Genomic DNA, 22,124 nt, shown 5'->3' on the forward strand with positions numbered 1-22,124 from the left:
TTCAGAATCTAGTTGTGCTAATACATTACATGCCAAATATTCCACAGTGGGAAAATGCTTTTGTGCCAAGAAAAAGCATTGTCATATTGGAGTTTTGTATTAAATACAAATTTTCACTAGACCCATTCAGCCCTTCAGAAGGAGCTCTGCTACAGCCATGTTAAAGTGCTTGAATGAATCTTTTGTTTTACTACTCACACTTTTTTTTCCTTTTTCTCTCCTTTATGTACCTGAGAAAATATATTTGCTACACACCTGGGCTCTACTAAAAATTAAACTTGCTCATGTCAGCTTTCAATATAATCAAAGTGAAGTCGCACAGATTAATTTAATTAAATCAATTATGAAACTTCCCAGCAGGTACCTGGATGGCCTTACATTTTTATCCCCAAATTTTTCTCTCTGGGATTGTGGGGATGGAGATGTTAGTCATCTTAAAACCAAAAACTGTTCAAAATTGAGTGAAACCCTATGCCCATAAGATATACATCTTGAGGCCATAAAAGGAATCCTATTACTAGGTTGTATCTCATTCTCAATTTGTTTACACATAAGGATACAAGGAAGGCTTTAAACTGTAGAATTTAAAGGAACCAACAAATAGTAACATTTTTGTTCATGCAAATCAAACACTTTATCCTGGTATATAAATATAGAAATATATGTGGCAATATTTCTTGTGCTGAGATAATGTAAGGAAATAAAATTGCTTCTCTAAAAGTAGGTTTTCTTTGTCAGATTAAAGATGTTTTCTATTTAACACATACTAAGGACAGAACAAAACATCCAAATCGTCATATCTCAACTGCTTTTAGAAAGTACTATGCTGAGATAAGAATAACTAAGAAGGAAAGATGCTATGGTGAATAACCACTCCTATATTCATGTTTGCAAGTAGGATGGTGCCTCATGATCACATTTCTTGTGTGCAAAATTGGTTAAAATGAAGAAGGCTCTTGCACTTCCAGTTAGAAGGGACTGATACAGCTGTGGAGAGAATATATTCATCCTCTGAGATTAGAAAGAAAAAGTTATTTTTATCTAACAAATACTACACCTACTTAAGAATCTGTATTAATATAATCAAAGTCCAGTCTCTTTCACAGCTGAACTGGGGGAACTGGGATAACATATTTAGGCCTTGCAACAGGGAGGTAGTCAATCCCAGGAGGTTGAAACTTGTTTTAATATTTTTAACGATGATACGAAGGGTATTAAGTCTATTTTTTCAGAGTGATTCTTGAAAACTTCCTGATATACGATAACTTACACTTTGTTTGGTAGCCACATAGAGTACAGAGGATTATGCAGCAAGCACCAGCAGCTAATAATGGAGAATATCAAAGGTAAAATGTAAAACAAAATACTATTTTTTTTTTTATTAATGACTAGTATTGGGGGAGTTTTCAGCATCTGAGTATGTGTTTTTTCCCATCTTCCCCCAAACATGTCATTTGCGCTCTTCTCCAGAGCTTCAAGATATCTGGCTGTTTCAAGTAAGGGGATATTTTTATTCTGAAAATGCTGTTTTCCCCTCGCCACCAAAAAGTAGCCATTCTTGCATGTCATCATCATCATATTTACACGCCATATATCAAGGATAGATTGCATTCCAACTGCCATCCTCTGGAGTTACTAGAATAATTCATTCAAAATGCTATTCCAGTCTAGAGTTATGTGAGTTATCCCTTCCTCTGATATCTTTCATGATTCAAGTCTGAAATCTGCATTATAAATGTAAGTTAATCAAACATTAATAGAATGGTGTCAGAGCTTTGTGCTCTCTGCTGTCACAAAACATTTTGTTTCTTATTAGCACTAGTATGGGGAGAGGTATATGGAAGAAATCAAAGAAACAATATTGGGAGCAAATGGGCAAAGAAAGTGAGCCACAAAGCCACATTTTGAATGGATCAGAGGGGAATTATATACTTGTTAAGGAGACCAGAGAGAAGATGGTTGCAGTAATCACAGTGAGAGATGAAGAAGGCCTGAACTAGTTTTAGTTTTGCGCATGGGATGTGGGAGTGGGGATTTTTGAAATACCATGGAGGAAGAAAATGAGGATTTGGATACTGGATGTATAGGGTAAATGAGAGAGGGAGGAGTCAAAGATAAACTGCCAGGTTATGGGTCTGAGATGACCAAGATGAAGGTAGTGACAGAGAATGAGGGAAGAGGAGTGGATTTGGGAGGAAGGTTCAGGGAGTCCAGTTTTAGCCATGTTACCTTACCTGCAAATTATCAAAGGAGATGTTAGAGAGCAGGGATGCAGTATTGGAAGAAGGAGACAAATATGGAATGGATTGTTATTTTGCAAGTCATCTGCATAAAGATGGTAGCAAAAACTGTGTGAGCAGACATGATTTCTTTAGGTTAACAAGAGGGTGCCCTCTACAATGCTCTGTGAGATCCCCATGAAAAGTGAGATATGAGAACCTATTGAAAGATGCTAATTCATATAGACTTTTTAAAATGGTGAACCTATAAATATGCTAGAAAACTGTAAATGCTAGGCTTTATCACTGATACATACCTCTGGATGTACTGGTAATAAGCAAAATGTTGTTTTTACAGCTCAGTGGCAGAGGAGGAGTTTGATTGTTCTTTGAGAAATATAAAACTCCACTATGAAGCTTTTCGAAGTAGCAGTAAGTGATTTTCAAAATACATTTTGAAATTAGATGTTCTATAAATAACTGTGGAGCAAATTGTGTTTGAATATCCTTCTCTGAAGAAAAATCTCCTTGTTTTCCCACATTTGGGTCTATATTTCTGTATAAGACAAGGTAGGAACTTCTGTTCCTCTTGGATTTTTGATCTGTGGAGGCATCTGGAGATGTACCTCATATACCCTTTAGATAGGTACCTATACTGTACCCAGCACTCAAAGTTGTTTCATCTAATAAAACGAGTTTTGAACTAGCACCCAAACTGAGCTCCTCAGGCTGACTTCTGCTGGCTATCCAGGGTTTTCTAGGCACTGAAGCAGCCGTGTCCCACAGAGACATCCAGAGAACACCTAGGTGTTGCAGGAGAAGGTCCTGTATATCAGTGGTTTTCAACCTGTGGTCTGCAGATTCCTGAGGGTCCGCAGACTATCTAAGATTTCCATTCCAAATTTTTTAGGGGTCCACAAATGAGAAAAGGTTGAAAGCCATTGCTGTATATGGTACTCTCACCCTTGAATCAGTTCTGACCCAATACCCCCTTCTTATTATTGGGATCTGCATTGTTGGAAACGCAGTCTCTGAAGTGTTAAGAGTATCTGGCTGCTTGTAATTCAGGAGCCCGTAGAACTCTAGAAATCCTTGTTAACCCTGGCCAGATTCCAACTTGGATAATTGCATTCTACATCTAAATCCCTGTGTAGTTTTAATTGGATACAGTATTCTTCACTGTCCTACCTTAATTGTTGTGAACTGTTAAAAAGCTGCTGTATGCCCTCCCAAAGGAGGATACATTTCATTAAATTGGTGGATGGAAGTGATTCATCGAATAGTGATGCTGAGGCTTAATTTTAGTTGGTTTGCAAGGTGCTTAGATTCTAAGTAAAAGTTGCTATGGATGTGTGATAGTTTTGGCTATTAAATCTTGAACCCAAATATGAATGTGAATTAAAAACACCTTCTTGATGTAGGACTTTCATCTGATGCTACCATTCTGACACCAAACACAGAGAGCAGCTGTGACTTAATGACCAAAACAAAATCAACAAGTGGAAATGATGACAGCACTTCACTAGATTTAGAGTGGGAAGATGAAGAAGGTACTTACTCTTGTCATACAGAAGTGTTTGTCATACAATCTTGTATAGGTTAAAAACTTTAACCATTTCAGTGACTTATGCTTTGTATGCAGTTTGACAACACCAAAAAATGCTGTTTCTTCTAAAGAAGAAAATGACTTAATGTTTTGAGCATGCTTTTTTAATGTGTGCTTTATTCTCTTTTAAGATCACACTATTGGTAAAGATGATGATTTTGTCAAAGGAAGATTAGCTTAAACAAGTTTATTAGAATAACTCTAATATTTTCACCTGTCAGAGCAATGAAAACTAAGTTCCTTAGAGTCTTTAGCAAATTTTCTTCAACATTGCATGGTAACCTCACTAGTAGTAAACCTGCAACAAAATATAACAGTAAAGAAATACTGCCCCCTTATGAGCAAGTAGCATCAGGAATCTATTACTGCTGCTTGCTTTTGTTGTTACACTACCTAGGATGTAAAAATAATTAATTTAACAGGTATGCACAAACTGTTTAAAGGTAAATATATTCCTTACCATTTACGTGGGGTTTCCATTCTTCACACACAACCCATGTATGTAGTGATCTGAAGAAAATCTACGACTTGGTCTTAAATTCACTTTTGAAACGCAGAATTTTCTTTGAGCTATCTAAAAATATCCAGGTTCATATTTGAGCATATTTCTGTATTGGGGAATTTCTGCTGAAGTAACCTGAGCCTAGATGATTATTTTTTTGTATATAGTATTAAGTACCTTGAACTTTATCCATTAGTGGATTGGCGGCCAGTGCAGAGAGTGGGTGTTATATGCTCTCCTTGGCCTGCCCCACACAGAAGGCAGGGGAAAATTGCATTTTGGACTTCCTCAAGCTTCTGGGTTCCTTTTACAGTCTTTGGTAAAGCCCACTGCTATATCCAATGAAGTGATTACAAAAGCATAGATGAACAAGGTGAGTTACATTGGAGGGGAGGTGCGATTTTTACCAGCTAAAGTTGAGGGGGGAAATGCTGTTGTGGTGACGGAAACAATTTTGGCAATCTCCAAGCAATAAATCTTGTGGACTGCAATGGTTGGCAGTCTTCAACTGATAAAGCAGTTACAGATTAAGCTGGCATTTTATTGCGATCCTTGCCAGAAACATCACTTCTATTTTGATTGTGTTGATCTCTAGCCAGCTGGCTAAATAATGGAAAATTTATTCACATATAATTTGATGAAAAATTGCCAACATTCAAAACTAAGTATTCAAGTAGTTATAATTGAGATCCCACTTTTTGCCAGTCATTTAGTGATTCTGCCAGTGGTGGTATCTGGAACATATGAAAAGGAAGCGTATATTTAAAGTTGAATGTGATGACTGATCACACTGCAACCCATATCATCGCATGGGCTCCCCAGTCGTGTTAAATCTTGAATAGAAAAAATGGCAAGGTGGATCCTTGAGAAATCCCTGCAGGGGAGAAGGCATAGTTTCAATTGTTTTCAGAGCATTAGAAAAGACTGAACATGACCATCTGAATGGATTCCATCCCCCCCGTCCAGGTCTCTCAGTTGTCAGTACCACTGATGCAGTGTGGATGAATGTCGGAGAAGTATCAGGAAAGATATCTGTCCATTTGCCCCGCATAGGCTGTTTAGGTACTGTGTTCATGGGTGCTATCAAAATACGTGTGTAAGGGAGAGACTTGATCTCATACCACAAAAAGCCAGAAAGGTTAGAAGGGTATGGGGAAAACTTTGCGTGCTCAAGTTCTTATATATGATCTGGTTATACATTTTTGCTCTTAATGAACAAGGGATTGTTTGGTTGTAGACCAAAAGTATACCAATTTTTAAAATGGGTCTCTGCCTAATGGTCACCTAACTAGAATAAACCTTATGAGGGAATTACACTTTGTGTGACCAAAAGAAGTTTCCAAGTTAGGGAACTCTGAACTAAGGCTTCTGGAAATGTCTAAGTTTGTCTTTATACCTTTTTACTTCATCTTCAAATTAGATGATTAGTAGTGGTAGCAAATATTTATATTATGATAGTGCCCAAAGACCCCCATTGGGATTGGGGCAGCATTGTGCTGGGTGCTCTACAAACACAAAAGAGAGAATCCCTGCCCTATAGTCCAAGAGTAGACCAAGGGAAGGAGATGAGGATACATCATAAATCAGATGAGTACCATGAAGAATGGGCAATAATAGTAATGTTGTGGTATCACTGTATATATTTGCAGCATATTTAATCCTGTTTGGTATAGTAATTTGGTAAAGTGTTGCAGCCAACGCAGGGGAATTCTGCATAAAGAGAAACTGATCTCAGAAGTAAAAGTTTACAGCTTAGGTACAAGTGATCATGACTTGATCACATTTATAATGTGCAAACAGAAGAAAGTCCAGTCTAGTAAAAAATAAGAAACACACACACACACACTATATATATGTATATATGTATATATATATATATAGTTAGTACTTTTAAAAGGGCCAGTTCCACAAAGTTGAAAACAACTGTGAGCCAAATCTGCTGGGAGGAAGAATTTAATTAGAAAAATGTGAATGATGATTGGGAGTCATTTAAGAACTTTATTAGATGCTCAAAAATCCACAACTGAGGAAGAAGGTTGTCCTGGTTAAAAAAACAGCATGGTTTAATGGAGAAGTGAAGGCAGCTATAAAAAAATATTTAAAACAAATGGAAGAAAGGGGGAGGTTCATAGTAATGGCCACAATCAGAAATTAGGAATTGTAGAAAATTTGATAAGGAAAGATACGAAATTTCTCCTTGTATCCAGGGCCAGCAGAGTTAAGAAAAATCAGGAGTTTTTTAAAATATATAAAGAATCCTGACAAAGGTATTAGTCCATTATCAGAGGGAAATGGTAGCATTATCAGTATATAATATGCAAAAAGGCAGAGTGTTCAAGAAATATTTCTGTTCTGAATTTTGGGAGGAAACAGATGATGCAGTCTCATCTTAAAGTTACTCCTGGGGGAATTCTGTGCCAAAAAATTGAGAAGTCTGTGCACAATATTTTAAAATTCTGCATATTTTATTTGTCAAAATAACACAATATAATCATACTAGTTTCAATTATTTTGGTAATTTATTTCAAAATCCCTGTCAGCAAGTATGTCTGTAATAATACAGACAACAAAAAAGATTCAGGAAATGTTTTTGGACAAATAGATTTACTGCTCATATTAATACAGAATTTTGAGTAATTCATTTAAACTACAATACAGAAACTTATTTCTTGGACCCCTCAGAAGCAATGCAAAGACTTAGGGGGAGTCAGGGGTAACGGAGGAGCTGATGGAGATGGAAGTAATTGCTGTGAAGGAGCCTGGAGTGAACCTGGAATGTTGTTGGGTGTGGGTAGGAGAAGTACGGAATGGGTTTTTTTGGGGGGGTGAGGGGTGTTAGAGAGTGGAGGATCCTTCTCGTAGTCTGACCCGTAGTCTCTCCCATTCAATCAAGCACATCTTCTCTGTCCCCATGTGTCCCTACCCCCTCATATCCCATGCCTTCTCACAGGCAGGGAACTGTGAGGAACGCAGCCTCTCGGCCTTCCTATCCACTGCTGCCTGCTACATCCAGTGAGCCGGCTATCCTTTGTTCTGGTGCCAGCCCTGGTACGCGAAAGATGTAACTGCAGTGTCTCTCCGGCAGAATGTATTTTCTGCAGGGGACATGAATTCTGCATGTGTGCAGTGTTGCAGTCTCCCAGGTGTATACAATGATGGTAACACGCTTTCCATTTCACTAGTATCTCTGGAAGTTGTTAAAACAGAAGCTACTAAAGTTGGACATTTTTAAATTAGCGGGTCTAAATAACTTGCATCCAAGAGTTTTAAAAGAGCATGCTGAGGAGCTCATTAGACTGTTAAAGTTGATTTTCAATGAGTCTTTGACTACCAGGGAAGTTCCAGAAGACTGGAAGAAAGCTAATTTTTAAAAAGGACAAATGGGATGACCTAGGTATTCATAGGCCCATCAGCCTGACATCAATCCCAGACAAGACAGAGTAGCTAATATGGAAAAAGAAAAGGAGTACTTGTGGCACCTTAGAGACTAACAAATTTATAATGCTCTAATAAATTTGTTAGTCTCTAAGGTGCCACAAGTACTCCTTTTCTTTTTGCGAATACAGACTAACACGGCTGCTACTCTGAAACCTAGCTAATATGGGACTCGATTAATAAAGAACTAAAGGGAGGTAATGTAATTAATGCAAATCAGTATAAGTTTATGAAAAATAGATCCTGTCAAACTAACTTGACATCTTTTTTTGGTAAGGTAATAGCGTTTATGTAATATACTTGGACTTCTATAAGACATTTTACTCAGTAACGCACAACATTTTGATTAAAAAACTAGAATGATATAAAATTAACATGGCACACATTAAATGGATTACAAACTGGATAAATGATAGGTCTCAAAATGTAAGTGTAAAAGGGGAGATCACTGAGTGCGTATGTCTCCAGTAGGGTCCTGTGGGAGTTGGTTCTTGGCCCTATGCTATTTAACATCTTTATCAATGGCCTGGGAGAAAACAGAAAATCATCACTGATAAAGTTTGCAGATGACACAGATTGGGGAAGTGGTAAAAAATGAAGAGGACAGGTCACTGATTAGGAGTGATCTGGATTGCTGGAGGCCAGTTTACCAAGCAAACAATAACATATAGCCATATTAAAACCCAAAATGTATGTGACAGGTTCGATCACAGAAATCCCCTTGGGACTGTCACCTGATGTGCTGAGACTACCTCTGAGCCCGTTTTCTCTGCCAGTTTGGGCTTCCAGAACCTGCCTTGTCGAGCCAGACATGCCAGTCTTTTCCTGCACAAACCCAGGGTCTGAACCACATGCCCCAAAGCTGAGGCTTAACTGAAAACAGCTTAAGAAGTGCTCCTGTCTTTAGCAACCAGACACCCAGCCCCCAATGGGATCCAAACCCCAAATAAATCAGTTTTACTCTGTATAAAGCTTATACAGGGTAAACTTATAAATTGTCTGCCCTTTATAACACTGATAGAGAGAGATGCACAGCTGTTTGCTACCCCAGGTATTAATTACTTACTTTGGGTTAATTAATAAGAAAAAAGTGATTTTATTAAGTATAAAAGGTAGGATTTAAGTGGTTCCAAGAAATAGACAGAACAAAGTAAATTACCAAGCAAAATAAAACAAAACACGCAAATCTAAGCCTAATACAGTAGGAAACTGAATACAGGTGAATCTCACCCTCTGAGATGTCCCAACAGGCTTCTTTCACAGACTGGACTCCTTCCTAGTCTGGGTCCAGCAATCACTCACACCCCCATAGTTACTGTCTTTTATTACAGTTTCTTTCAGGCATCTCTTGGGGGTGGAGAGGCCATCTCTTGAGCCAGCTGAAGACAAAATGGAGAGGCTTCCAGGGCCTTTTATATTCTCTCTCTTGTGGCCAGAAACCCCTTTGTTCTTCTGTGCAAAGTCACAGCAACAAGATGGAGTTTGTAGCCACCTGGGCAAGTCACGTGTCCATAAATGATTCAGCTTTTTGCAGTCCGATGCCTTTGTTTACGTGTTAGTTTGAACATTCTCAGGAAAGCTCAGATGTGGATTGGCATCTCGCGAAGTCCATTGTCAGTTAAGTGTTTCTTGATTGGGCACTTACTGAAAATAGTCTTTTCTCAAGAAGCTGACCAAATGCTTCACTGAAGCTACTTAGAATCAAACACATTGAGATACAAGTACATAGCCAATATTCATAACTTCAAATACAAAAATGACACATGCATACAGACAGCATAATCATAACCAGCAAACTACAACCTTTCCATAGACACCCCACTTGACCTCGTCTGTACAAGATCTTGTGCAATCATAGGACCCTGGTTGCAATAATCTATATGGTCACAGTTCATGTCAATAACGTCACAGTATACATCTGGAAACAAAGAACATAGGCCATACTTATGGGAGGGGGAACTCTATTCTGGGAAGCAAGGACTCAGAAGGAACCTGTGACTTTGAAAAAGATTTGTGTGTTGTGGTGGATAATCAGCTGAATATGAACTCCCAATGTGACACTGTGGCCAAAAGAGCTAATGTAATCCTGGGATGCATAAACAGGGGAGTCTCAAGTAGTGGTATAGATGTAAAATAACTTTTGTATTTGGCACCGGTGCAACCACAGCTGAAATACTGTGTCCAGTTCTGGTGTCCATAAATCCAGGAGAATATTGATAAATTGGAGAGGGTTCAGAGAAGAGCCATGGTAATGAAGCTCAATATATTTAGCTTAACGAAGAGAAGGTTAAGGGGTGACTTGATTACAGTCTGTAAGTACCTACATGAGGAACACGCATTTAATAATGGGTTCTTCAGTCTAGCAGGGAAAGGTATAACATGATTCAATGGCTGGAAGTTGAAGCTAGACAAATTCAGACTGTAAATAGGGCATAAACTTTTAATGGTGAGAGTAATTAACCATTGGAACAGTTTACCAAGGGTTTTAGAGGATTCTCCGTCACTGATATTTTTAAAATCAAGATTTGATGCTTTTCTAAAAGATTTGCTCTAGGAATTATTTTGTGGAAATTCTGTGGCCTGAGTTATAGAGGAGGTCAGGCTAAATTATCACAATGGTCCCTTCTGGCCTTGGAATCTGAATTTACTGATATTTTCTATTCTTTGCTCTGAATATCTTTATGGTGAACAAGTTGTCGTATACAGTTAACATGGAACTGCAATAAAGTTACGCTGTCATTTCACCCTGTTACACAATACCCTTTAACAAGTTGTACTGTTAGCTTTATTGATGACACCTTCAGTGAAGTATCAGTAGCAAAGGAACAAACACATTAAAATATTGCTAAACTTCACAAGTACCCAGTGAGTGGATGTAAACTTTTTCCTGGAATCTCAAGTGATAAAAGATGTTTATTATATAAATAGCATACTGAAGCAGAATCACTGCAGTAATCCAAGTTTAAAATGAGAGGGATTTTATAGGAGGGTAGGGTAAACCTGACCATAATGAGAATGGAGGCACAGTAAATCTTTTATTGCCTCTGCAAGCTTTCATTTCTTTCCATTGGCAGAGGAGACAGCCTATACACCTCTGGAGATGATTCGGCATTGCTAACATCCCTTTCTTTTGAAAAATCTCTAACATGTTATGCACATTTCTGATCAACTTGGCTTAGTTTGTGTATGTATCTTGAATGTGTCCTTTTTGTACAAAGCAAAATGGTATCTGTCTAGGGAAACCCAATTTCTGAACTTCAGAATCTGTTTCACTCGGTGAAGATTTCTTCGGATATCACTGTCAGGAAGCTACAAGTAGATACTTAAAACAGATCATATGATTTAATAGGAGTTAGTAGCTTTCTTAGAAATTTCATGGAACCAGAAAGTTTTTAATATGTCTGTGTGTGTTCAGAATACATACATACCTATCAAGTAGAAAGGGCAGCAGATTGGTTAGTGGAAAAGACTGTCAACAAAGCCTGATCCTATTTAGCCATTCTTGTTGCTTTCTTTAATTTAAAAAAAAATAGCTAGAAAATAGTTTCATTATCAAGTAGGTAATCTATTTCCTTGGCCAATTAATGACTAAAGAATGTATTGATGCCTTTACTTGCCTTGACATGAACAAGACTGCTTGCAGAGTGAGGTACTAGTCAGTAAGAGCAAAAGTATCAGAATCTGGCTCTAAATGTGTTTTTGTTAGCATTTAATATTTTAGCAAAAATGTGGTGACACATTCTCCTCTTCCCATGGTGTCCTGTCTCTCTCTCTCCTCCCTCCAAAAAAATAAAGTTATGGCTTTTAAAAAGTTATCTTAAATTGCAGGCATGAACAGAATGATTCCATTGAGAGAGCGCTCTAAAACAGAAGAAGATATACTCCGAGCAGCACTAAAATTTAGCAGCAAGAAGACAGGAAGTAATCCAACCTCAGCTTCTGATGATTCAAATGGCTTGGAGTGGGAGAATGATTTTGTTAGTGCTGAGATGGATGATAATGGCAATTCAGAGTATGCTGGATTTGTGAATCCTGTAATAGAACTGTCTGTGTCAGACATAAATAAATCCGATGCTGATCAACAAGACAGATAGTGAAATTGTGTGGCTGTTATTAATGGCAAAATGTGTAAAGTTAAATGGAGTGTACAGAATTTGAGTCTTGTGTAAGAAAAGGAAGGAAACCATATTGTAATGCTCTTTAGCAAGGAATTGGAATGATTGGTTATCTGAGTTACTTCAGAATTAAGTGCAATTTTATCATCTACCTTATAATGTTTATGAAAATACTGGGTTGATTTTGTCTTGTATATTTCTGGAAATTTGGGATTCGTATAAATTACCTGCACTAATTTAAGATTCACAGCTTGACATAACCTATATTTTAATTAGCCACTTTATTTCAATATATTTCTCCCGATTTGTTTTACATGTTGTCATTGGCCTAATATTTATCTTGAAAATAAATATTCTACATAAGTTATCTTAATACTTGAATGTATTAAGAGGTGGATAAGGTTCTGTGACCTGCAATGTGCAGGAGGTCAGAGTAGATTATCATGGTGGTCCCTTCTGACCTTAAAGACTGAGAATGTGAAAGCGGTGAGAGATTACTTTTATAAATTGCCTTTTTCCATTATCTATTTGATTTGTTCTTTAACATAGGAAGGCAGAGTCAATAGTTGATCACATGTGAAATTGTCTATTTGCAATTGGTTTATTACCTCAACTTATTTCTTACCTTTTTTTATTTGAATTATTTTCTTGTACCAAGCATAATGATTCCAATGGCATATCCAATAGAAATTTTTTTACAAGATTTGTCATGTAAAATGATGTATTAAGTTTAGTGAAAGTATGCTACCTAAAGATTTGTTTAGAGCTGCTTTTCTGTACTTCAAGAGGAAATTTTGAAATTTGAAAGTTAGTTAAAGGAAAATTTAGAGGACCAAAGGTTCAGTTTTTTTCACTTACAACTCATCAAATGCTGCTAGTACAAAAGTGTTTAGAGACACTTTTAACTTGTGGAATACTTACAATTTCTTCAGCTTTGTATGAATAATTCTTAAAGACAGCATTATGTGAACAGACTTGCAGTATATGGAAAAAATCACTTCTCTGCTAGGTTTGAAAGAGATCCTAAAACGGAGTTCCCATGGCTATATTAACACAAACAGAAATAAACATCCTTTCCAGTTACAAAGCAGTGCATTGAACTTTTTGAGCTTTCCTATGCTTTGTAACTGGATAGTTACCATCGCTGATATGGGCTGAAACTTAAGCAGGCCTTCAATTACTGCTGACCATGTGGAATCTGATGCATAATCTCACCTTACATTTTGATTATGAATTATGTAAAACAAAAACTAACTGGAGAAACTGTATAAAGCACAACTGTGTTTTTCCTGAGCTAGCAGTAAAGCTTTACTCTCCTAATGTAAATTGTGTGTTCCTCTATAGCGTCTTTCTGAATAAGGATTTTCATGTTTGGCTCTTTATTTTTAGCATAAAGGCAATGCACTTCCTCAAAGTTACAAAAAGCTACATCATGAGAAATAACTAAGTATATATTGTCTAAAGCATGTAACCCATTTAGATATCTGAGCCCCCTATAATATGCCTGGGTCATGGCAGTTTGATCTTCCTTATGCCTTTTATCTTGCCTTTTAAATTAAAATACCAGACACTTTGACTAAATATGTACATACAGTGACACTTTAGGAAACAGCTAAATCTTTTAATGTACTTAACAGTCCATTTTTTAATTTAAGTTGTAGCTATGTTGTTGGAAATATTTTAATGTAATCTCTACATTTGCAATGACTGTAATATGTTTTTTAAGAGTTTGTACACATCAAATGTATATTTTTGTTTTGGTGTAAGCAACTACTGTGTAATTTTTTTCTTGACATATTCATATACTGAATTCTAAGGAAGGGCAACTTTCTCAAGCTGTAAATAAACTTTTTTTTTTTTTTTTACATGAAAACTAACCCACACAACCTTTGTCACTTTTTTCTGTTTAAAAACCCTGTTCTGCAAATCATGGTCACAAGGGAACTACTGTTGATGACAAAGGGTCTTGATTGCTGAGCAAGTGGAAAATCAGCAAGAAGGGGGAAGATATAACTTGGACTACAGATTATTTTATTATAGTGATACACATACTTTTAACCATGGTTATTAGTAGTATTCCACTTTCACAGTTAAATGAGTCACAATCATTTTGACTTAAAAATGACAATGTAGTCAGTATTTTTCTTAAAATAATTTAAGAAAGATTGCTGAATGAGACAAACTGCTTTTAAACAGCCATTGAAATAGCTCTGCAATATGTATGCTCACACCCTTGAAACTATAAATTTACACAAGTATAATTTAAAATTGATTTTTGAAGGATGGAAATATATGTACTTCATCATGTCAGTTACTGACTTCCTCTTTTTGTCTCTGTTTTAAGAGAGAAGCTGATCAAGTGTTGATGTATTTCTGCTTTTTTAGAGAAGTTCTTCTTTTTGTTTGAGTAAGTTACCAAAGTCACCTTTCTATATGGGCTTTGGGTAAAAAATGGGGGAGAGGGTTTCCGCTTAATTTGGAAAATGAAAGTGAAGTCGCTTCTCACTTTTTTCTTTATAGATTATTTCAAGTCAACTTGCACTGTTTACTGTACAACTGAAAGACTAATCAATATTGTAAACTTGAGGTTGCAATTAATAGCTTGTGTTTTTTTTTAAAAAAAGTGTCCATGAGTTTTTATTGTAATGGGAACATTTCTAATAGAAGTCCTGAACTTGGAGTCAAATTTGAACTAGTAGTGTCTCTTCAAGATTCACCCTTCTTCCTGCGGGAAGTATTGTAGGTAAATTAGCCACTACAGATTAAGAAAGCAGAGGGATTTTAGCGTTTGGCCAAAATTGCACAGCAGTAGAGTGGTGATGATACACAATCACCTTGACTTGCAATTTCCTTTTGTAACTATTGGACAATACTGCCCCGCATAGTGAGAGAGCTGTTTGTGAAAGGAAAGTCTTAACAAGATGCAGTAGTAGAGCAATAAGAGGGAACATGCACAGTCTTACATTGCGGTGTTCTTTTGTTTTAGTCACTGTTAATACATGTCTTATAATTGCTAAAATTCACTGTTGACCCCTTCCCATTTGTCTGATCTACTAAATTCTGCCAAAGGCTGTCATCTCTGCTATTACAGGGGATTAGAAGTAGCCAAAATGGGTGGATAATCCTGATCTCATAATGCAAATATCATATTGCCCTTATGTTTTTTCTCAATAGGATGTCAGGTTCACTGACTTAGGTGACTGCCTGAAAGAATTTATGTTGGAGATTAGTGTTTTAGTCGGAGTTTTGTTTTCAATAAGTTAAAGGGCAGGTAATTGCAAATGATCACAACCACCCCAATTTTTGAAGACCATTTTTAGTTGGTGGTTCAAAGATGGTAGATTTTTACTGTAGAACCACCCAGGCAGCCTCATCAGGACAGAGGATCAGTTGTGTCACTTTGTGGTCAAGTTGCTGCACAGAATAATGCAAGCAATTCCACCAGTAAACCAAACAGTTTCCATCCAAAAGGTTTGTGCTATATGCTTTAATAAAATCCCATAGATACCATTAAACCACTGGTAACATGTGCTGAACATATTCAGCACTGTCAACTAGACTTCATAAAAAGAAAAGGAGTACTTGTGGGATCTTAGAGACTAACAAATTTATTTGAGCATAAGCTTTCGTGAGCTACAGCTCACTTCATCGGATGCATGTAGTGGAAAATACAGTGGGGAGATTTTATATACCCAGAGAACATGAAACAATGGGTGTTACCATGCACACTGTAACAAGAGTGATCAGGTAAGCTGAGCTATTACCAGCAGGAGGTAATAGTGATTTTGTAGTGATTTTCAAGGTGGGCCATTTCCAGCAGTTGACAAGAAGGTGTGAGGAGCAGTGGGGGCGAGGGAATAAACATGGGGAAATAGTTTTATTTTGTGTAATGACACATCCACTCCCAGTCTTTATTCAAGCCTAAATTAATTGTATCCCGTTTGCAAATTAATTCCAATTCAGCAGTCTCTCTTTGGAGTACATTGGCCAAACTGGACAGTCTCTATGTAAAAGAATATAAATGGACACACATCAGATGTCAAGAATTATAACATTCAAAAGCAAGTCGGAGAACACTTCCATCTCCCTGGTCACTCGATTACAGACCTAAAAATGGCAATTTTTCACAAAAAAAATTCAAAAATAGATTCCAATGAGAGACTGCTGAATTGGAATTAATTTGCAAACTGGATACAATTAACTTAGGCTTGAATAAAGACTGGGAGTGGATGTGTCATTACACAAAATAAAACTATTTCCCCATGTTTATTCCCTCCTCCCCACTGTTCCTCACGTTTTTGTCAACTGCTGGAAATGGCCCACCTTGATTATCGCTACAAAAGGTCCCGTCCCCCCGACCCACTCTGCTGCTGGTAATAGCTCACCTTTCCTGATCACTCTCGTTACAGTTTGTATGGTAACACCCATTGTTTCATATTCTCTGTGTATATAAAATCTCCCTACTGTATTTTCCACTACATGCGTCCGATGAAGTGAGCTGTAGCTCACGAAAACTTATGCTCAAATAAATTTGTTAGTCTCTAAGGTGCCACAAGTACTCCTTTTCTTTTTGCGGATACAGACTAACACGGCTGCTACACTGAAATCAGACTTCATGTGAGCAAAGTTGTTTGATATGATTTTAAAAGGCTGCTAGCACTCAGAAGTGTTCAGTATTGGTATTCTTAATGTTGCAATCACCAGTGTAACCAAACCAAGACAAGACTCAAGAAACTGTCATGTGGACCCCCTATATTTCTGCATTACTAAGCCAAAAATGTAGGGCAAAGCTTTCCTTCAAGGGACTTATGGCAGTCTTTGGGGACAAGGATAGGGAGGTTCCATGAGTCTTTCTGATCTCTAACAAAGCTTTTGTAATGTCCGTTTTTACTTTCACTGTTTTGCTCTGTGGGGAAAAAAACAACTTAGTGTATTTCTAAAAGAACAGAAGAGTATCTTTAAAACAGCCACACATACTCCTCGAGGACAGAAGATTGCAAAGATCCTTGGTAGTGGGGCAGGGGTGCCATCGGGGTGGGGCCGGACGGGGGAGGTCAAGCACCCACAGGCACCAGGAGAAGTTGGTGCCTATGTCTGAGGGAGGTATAGCTGACCCTTCGGGATTTACCATTTGAGGGTCCCATTCTTCTTTTCAGAAAAGACTGATGATAGGCTGCATAGCCTGAAAGATTCCAGGGCAACAGTGAAGTCGGGACAACTGGTTGGTGAGAGGCCAGTCCCAGTTTCAAGTGCTGTCCAGCATAGCTGTCATTCAGTTCACCTTCAATGCACTGAGGCTTTTACTCAATCTGGACAAATCAATTCTAAAACCTGTGCAAAGAATAGAGTTTATTAGAGCACTCTGTGATGCTATAAAAATCAGACTGAGCCCACCTCCACGTTAATCTGCTTGAGAGTCACCCTCAGTGGAATGGACGTGCAATCACAGTTACCTATCTTTGTGTAACTGTTCTTTGAGAGGTGTTGCATGTGTCCATTCCATGACCTGCCCTTCTTCCCCCCTCCATGAGAGTCTATCTGGTAAGAAGGAACTGAGAGGGCTCTGCCCTCTTATACTGGCACACAATGGCACATGACAGTGTGTCAGTGCTCAAGCCACCCTGATGGGTACCACTGAAGAAAAAAAGTTCTCCAACAACTGCGCATGAGGCATGCACACGCCTACAGTGGAATGGATGTATGCAACACATCTCAAAGAACAACAGTTATGAAAAGGCGTATAACCATTTTTTCTCTACCTGTGGCACATAATAGTCTAGTCTCCTGTGGGTTGAACTGGTGTCAATTCAGTTGTTTGATTAGTGTGCGGGTGTTGGTGGCCTGTGCCATATAGGAGGTCAGACTAGATCTAGTGGTCTCTTCTGGCCTTAAACTCTGTTGTAGAACAGGGTCCAATTATTCAGAGTCTCAGGCTAGTGGTCTAACCACTGGATGATCCTTCTTTGAGTTAAGATTCTAGTGAATTTGACTTAGCTAACTCAAGTTAAGAACAAACCATTTTTTGAGTGATCTAGAGACATTTGTGCAGGTGTTTTGACCATGGCTCTGGTTTTCCTTACTTAAATTGGTGAAATTCAGATTTAACTCTATTGAAGTCAATAGTTAGACTAGTGTAAAACCAGTGTCCAAGAAGAATCGGAGCCCTGGTCTCTACAGCAGAGTTTTGCCATGACACCCAATAAGAAAATTACTTTCAGCTAATTTTTGTTCTTTAATATCCTGATCCAAGAACAAATGAAGTCAAAGGAAAGACTCAGAGAGTCCCTGGATCCAGCCATACGGATATGTCTCCACTTTAGCTGGGAGTGAGCCTCCCAACTCAGTGAGATAGATTCATGCTAGCTCAGCTCAAGCTAGCATGCTAAAAATAGCAGAGTAGAAGTTGTGCGGTAGCTTGGGGGACACAAGCTGAGAGTAGCTTTCTCAGATGCAGGGAGTTGAGTGGGCATGAGAGCCTGAGATGCAGCCCAAGCAGCAACATCTGCTCTGTTGTAGTTAGATCATTAGCTCAAGTCGAGCTAGCATGAGTTTTTCTACCCAGACTGAGAGGCTTACTTCCAGCTGCAGTGTACACATACTCTAAGACAGAGTACTTACTAAACATCCACACTCTGCGGTGCACCCATCTTACCTATAGAGATGGAGGATAAAGATTTTTCTTTATTACACTTAAGTTTTACATCTTTCGCTATTAGAAAACTAGTAACGATATTAACTATCACTAGGGCATCTAGCAGGCAGAGGAACATGCCAAAGGTGAGCCCAGATTTCACTATGAGACTTCTGCAACTACATACACAGTGTTTGCACCCAAGAATGTGGATACTGCTGTGAACCCTGGTGAAGAATTACAGGTAAATAACTTATTTTTCTTGCTCATTTGGCAATGCAAAAATAAACAACTATTTTCTAAATCGGTGCCCTTTTATTGAAGCTAAGTCATGTTCTACAACCTGCTCACTTTCAAAATGGTTCCATGTTATGCATACCATTTTGTATTCTGCTAATGAATACAGAAGTTTGTTTATGATTGATTTAATACCAGTATCTCCAGTCTATGGCTAAACTACCAAAGTGCAGCCATTTGTTTTCTTGCGGGCATTTTTCATCCAATTCGTTCATGCAAACTGTTTTTACAGTAAGTTTCATGCGAAAGGTGCTAGGGTGATTTACAATCTTTCTCATGCACCATGGAAAACTTTTATTTAACTGGATAAGTTACGTAAAACAAATGTCATAAACCTAGACTTCAAATAAAAATCATGTCTTCTCTCAGATCTTGCACAGTAATTCAAACTAGCCCAAACATTTCCCAGACCACATAGATGAATCTTCTCCACTGAATATTTATTTTATCTGAAATGGTTTGCTTACCTTTAATGTGGGTGGACTTTGAAAATTCACAGAAACAGCATGTGAATTTTGTGCACTGAGGAAAGGACACCAGAACCTAAGACAGAGAAACAAAGACATTTTCCCTGATAAAAGAACTCTCTCTCTTTCACTCCCCTATATCTCTCAAAATCTGTTCACATCATATTTTGGTTTTTTTCCCCACACAGCTCATAATGAAGTTTGAGCCTTGAGAATTTTGAGATTTTACGTGTACTAGCTGACAACTGTCAACTAGTAATCTGTAGATGTAACTGTCAGTGTTGGTTGCCTGAGCTGTACTCCCTCCCATTTGAAATTTTCTTGGCTAAAATCTGTTAGATAGAACTGATGATCTTAGATTACTGCAATTTCTCTACATTGGAGCTTCATGTCCACCAAGTTTGCTTCACAGAAGTGAATATAATTCTTAGATTCTTTGGTGACCCATAATAGAAATAGAAAATGTCATTTTTTCCCTATGATCTGGAGTCCCATTATGATCAAGTATGCTAGCTTTCAACAGAGTAGCTCAAAGGGACACCCGACCAGCTGAAAGTAGATAAGAAAGAATAGTGACCTCTAATGTTTTTTAACTTGAGTGTCCCTTTAGATTTTACAGTTATATAAATACTGAACCAAATTCTGCTAACACTGATGCTGACGTAAAGCCAGAGTGACTCTGATGAAGTCCAGTGTATGCAAGAGAAGGATTTGGACCCTGTTTATTGTTTTCCTGCATTTTCATTAAAGGCCTGATCCAAAGGCAGTCTATGGGAGTCTTTCCATTGACCTAGGATCAAGCTCTAAGGCATTTTATCCCTGCTCTTCAGCAGCGGTGAAGCCAGGGCAAAGCAGGGTAGCCAACCACAAATGGATCATCCTGGTATAGAAAGATTCTTCAGTAGCAGAGCCACAATGGCAACCAGTGTAAATTAATGTAAATCTCAGCCTGTTCTCTAATTTATGCCAGAGCACTGGAGTGTACAGAACTGGCATATGATCAAAGGAGCAAAAAGATGGCTTTAAGCAATCTTTGCCCAGCACCCTGAGTTTCATTGTGCACTCCTTGGCATGGAAGCTTTTTAATTGAATGGTCATAAGTAAATATAACTTTGGAATATTTGTGCTTCAATATTTACACAGCACTTGTATTTTTTGAATGTATTAGCATTCCTTTTGAAAGGAATCTTCACTGGCCACAAAGTGATCTTTAAATGGAACATTTTTCTTGTGAAAAAGTCAATTTGGTATTAAGGACGTATTTCCATTTTGAGTCAAGACACAGATGGCACTGACCAACTGTAGCCATGAAGGGAAGCGTGTCTGCTGGGCCTACAAGATAAACTTTTTTTTTTTTTTTTTTTTGGTGGGTGGGATTCTTATCCGAACTAACCGAAACCTTACAAATTATTTGGATTTGGGAATTTTTTTTCTCCTGAATTGTTTTGCCTGTTTCCAGGGCTGAATTCTCCTACTAGTCATTAGAGCTGGATCTCAATTGAATATTTTGCCTCTGTTCCACAGAAATCAATGGGACTTCCATTGCAGAATGAGTGCAGAATATACAATGAAGCTCTGTGCTGTGGTTTACAGGTCTGCAGTGTGGATTGGAATGGAGAATTTTTATTGAGTCAGCAGGTTTTTGTGTGGGCGGAGCCTCTCTTTACTCCTTATATAATCTATTTACATGGTAGAGACCAGAATATCAAATATGAGTTGCCATTTTGTTGAGAATATTAACTTGGGAAATGTAAAAAATGATCAGGAACAATGCAACCGAGTTGAATCTTTCTATGTGACAGGACCAGTAAATAGTGAAGAAAGTAATATCCTTGTACAATGCAAATTTTGGCAACCTGTTTCGAAGTTAAGTCTAAGATAGTACCAAACAAGAGTGTCAATATTGTAAATTACAGCTATAATACATTTGTAGAAAAAACTAACAGGAATACAATTACTTTATGTGGGTAAGTACAAAACAACACTTTCAGGCAGCAAGCCAATACACTAAACATAGTAAATCATATGTATTTTATGACTAGATCTAAGGGCCTGATTTTGAACAGAATCTTTGCTACCCAGCCTTTTTGCACCCAAGTACAAATATCTGTGCACAGTTATTTGTAAGTGCATTTGGATGTCTGTGCCCATATATCAAATACTTAGATGTTTAAACTGATAGCAGTTGTTCCTACAAGATAAGGACAAATAAAGCAAAGCTTGTGCCATAATTTTCAAAGATGAGATCCTGCAGTTAGGCTCCGAAATCCATATTTATGGAAGCTGCTAGGTGCTCAGGACAGATGAAAATCAGGTGACTTATTTAGATGGCCTAACTGTTGGCACCCATTTTTTTTAAAATCATTGTTCAGGTTTTAAAATTCTGCCCCTTAATGTGCATCTAAAGCTACATTCCACTCTTCTCCTGATATGAGGAGTAAATTTCCTTTAGTACTGTAGACAGTATCTGTATACTAGCTGTAAAGGCAAATTTATATCCAGGTGGATTATATATACAATTCTCAGAACCAAATGTTTTATGGTTTAAAAAGTCCCTCTACTAAATAACAATGCCTTTGTGGGTCACACAGATTTAAAAACCTGAAACAATAAAGCTGTTAGGTGTCTCTTTATCTTCAGCTTAGTGTTGAGTGATATTCCCCACCCACCCAATCCAGTGTAATCCTAAAAGCATCTCTCAGTTTTTCTTGCAACATAGTGAGTTAGCATTGCTATGATTTCCAGCATTCTCTCTACCTAAATCCTTTTAGATGGTTCATTTAATCCCTTCAATGTTATCCATAATTGAGTAAAAGTAGAATCATCCTTGATAAGATGGTGGTTGGGGCTCA

At 37.7% G+C, this 22,124-nt stretch overlaps 1 protein-coding gene across 2 annotated transcripts in view; it reads left to right on the forward strand.

Annotated features, from left to right (window-relative positions):
• The window catches only part of AP1AR (adaptor related protein complex 1 associated regulatory protein), a 33,998-nt gene extending 20,238 nt beyond the window's left edge, over nt 1-13,760 (forward strand). For both annotated transcript variants that reach the window (XM_038400610.2, XM_038400611.2), the window contains 4 exons: nt 1,285-1,346; nt 2,578-2,651; nt 3,641-3,769; nt 11,591-13,760. In XM_038400610.2, the coding sequence (XP_038256538.1) occupies nt 1,285-1,346; nt 2,578-2,651; nt 3,641-3,769; nt 11,591-11,856 (531 nt within the window). In that variant the 3' untranslated portion in view covers nt 11,857-13,760. The remainder of the gene's footprint in view (nt 1-1,284; nt 1,347-2,577; nt 2,652-3,640; nt 3,770-11,590) is intronic.
• The last annotated feature ends 8,364 nt before the right edge of the window (nt 13,761-22,124 follow it).

The sequence above is a fragment of the Dermochelys coriacea genome, chromosome 4 (genome assembly GCF_009764565.3).
Source record: "Dermochelys coriacea isolate rDerCor1 chromosome 4, rDerCor1.pri.v4, whole genome shotgun sequence".
In the NCBI taxonomy this organism is placed as follows: Eukaryota; Metazoa; Chordata; order Testudines; family Dermochelyidae; genus Dermochelys; species Dermochelys coriacea.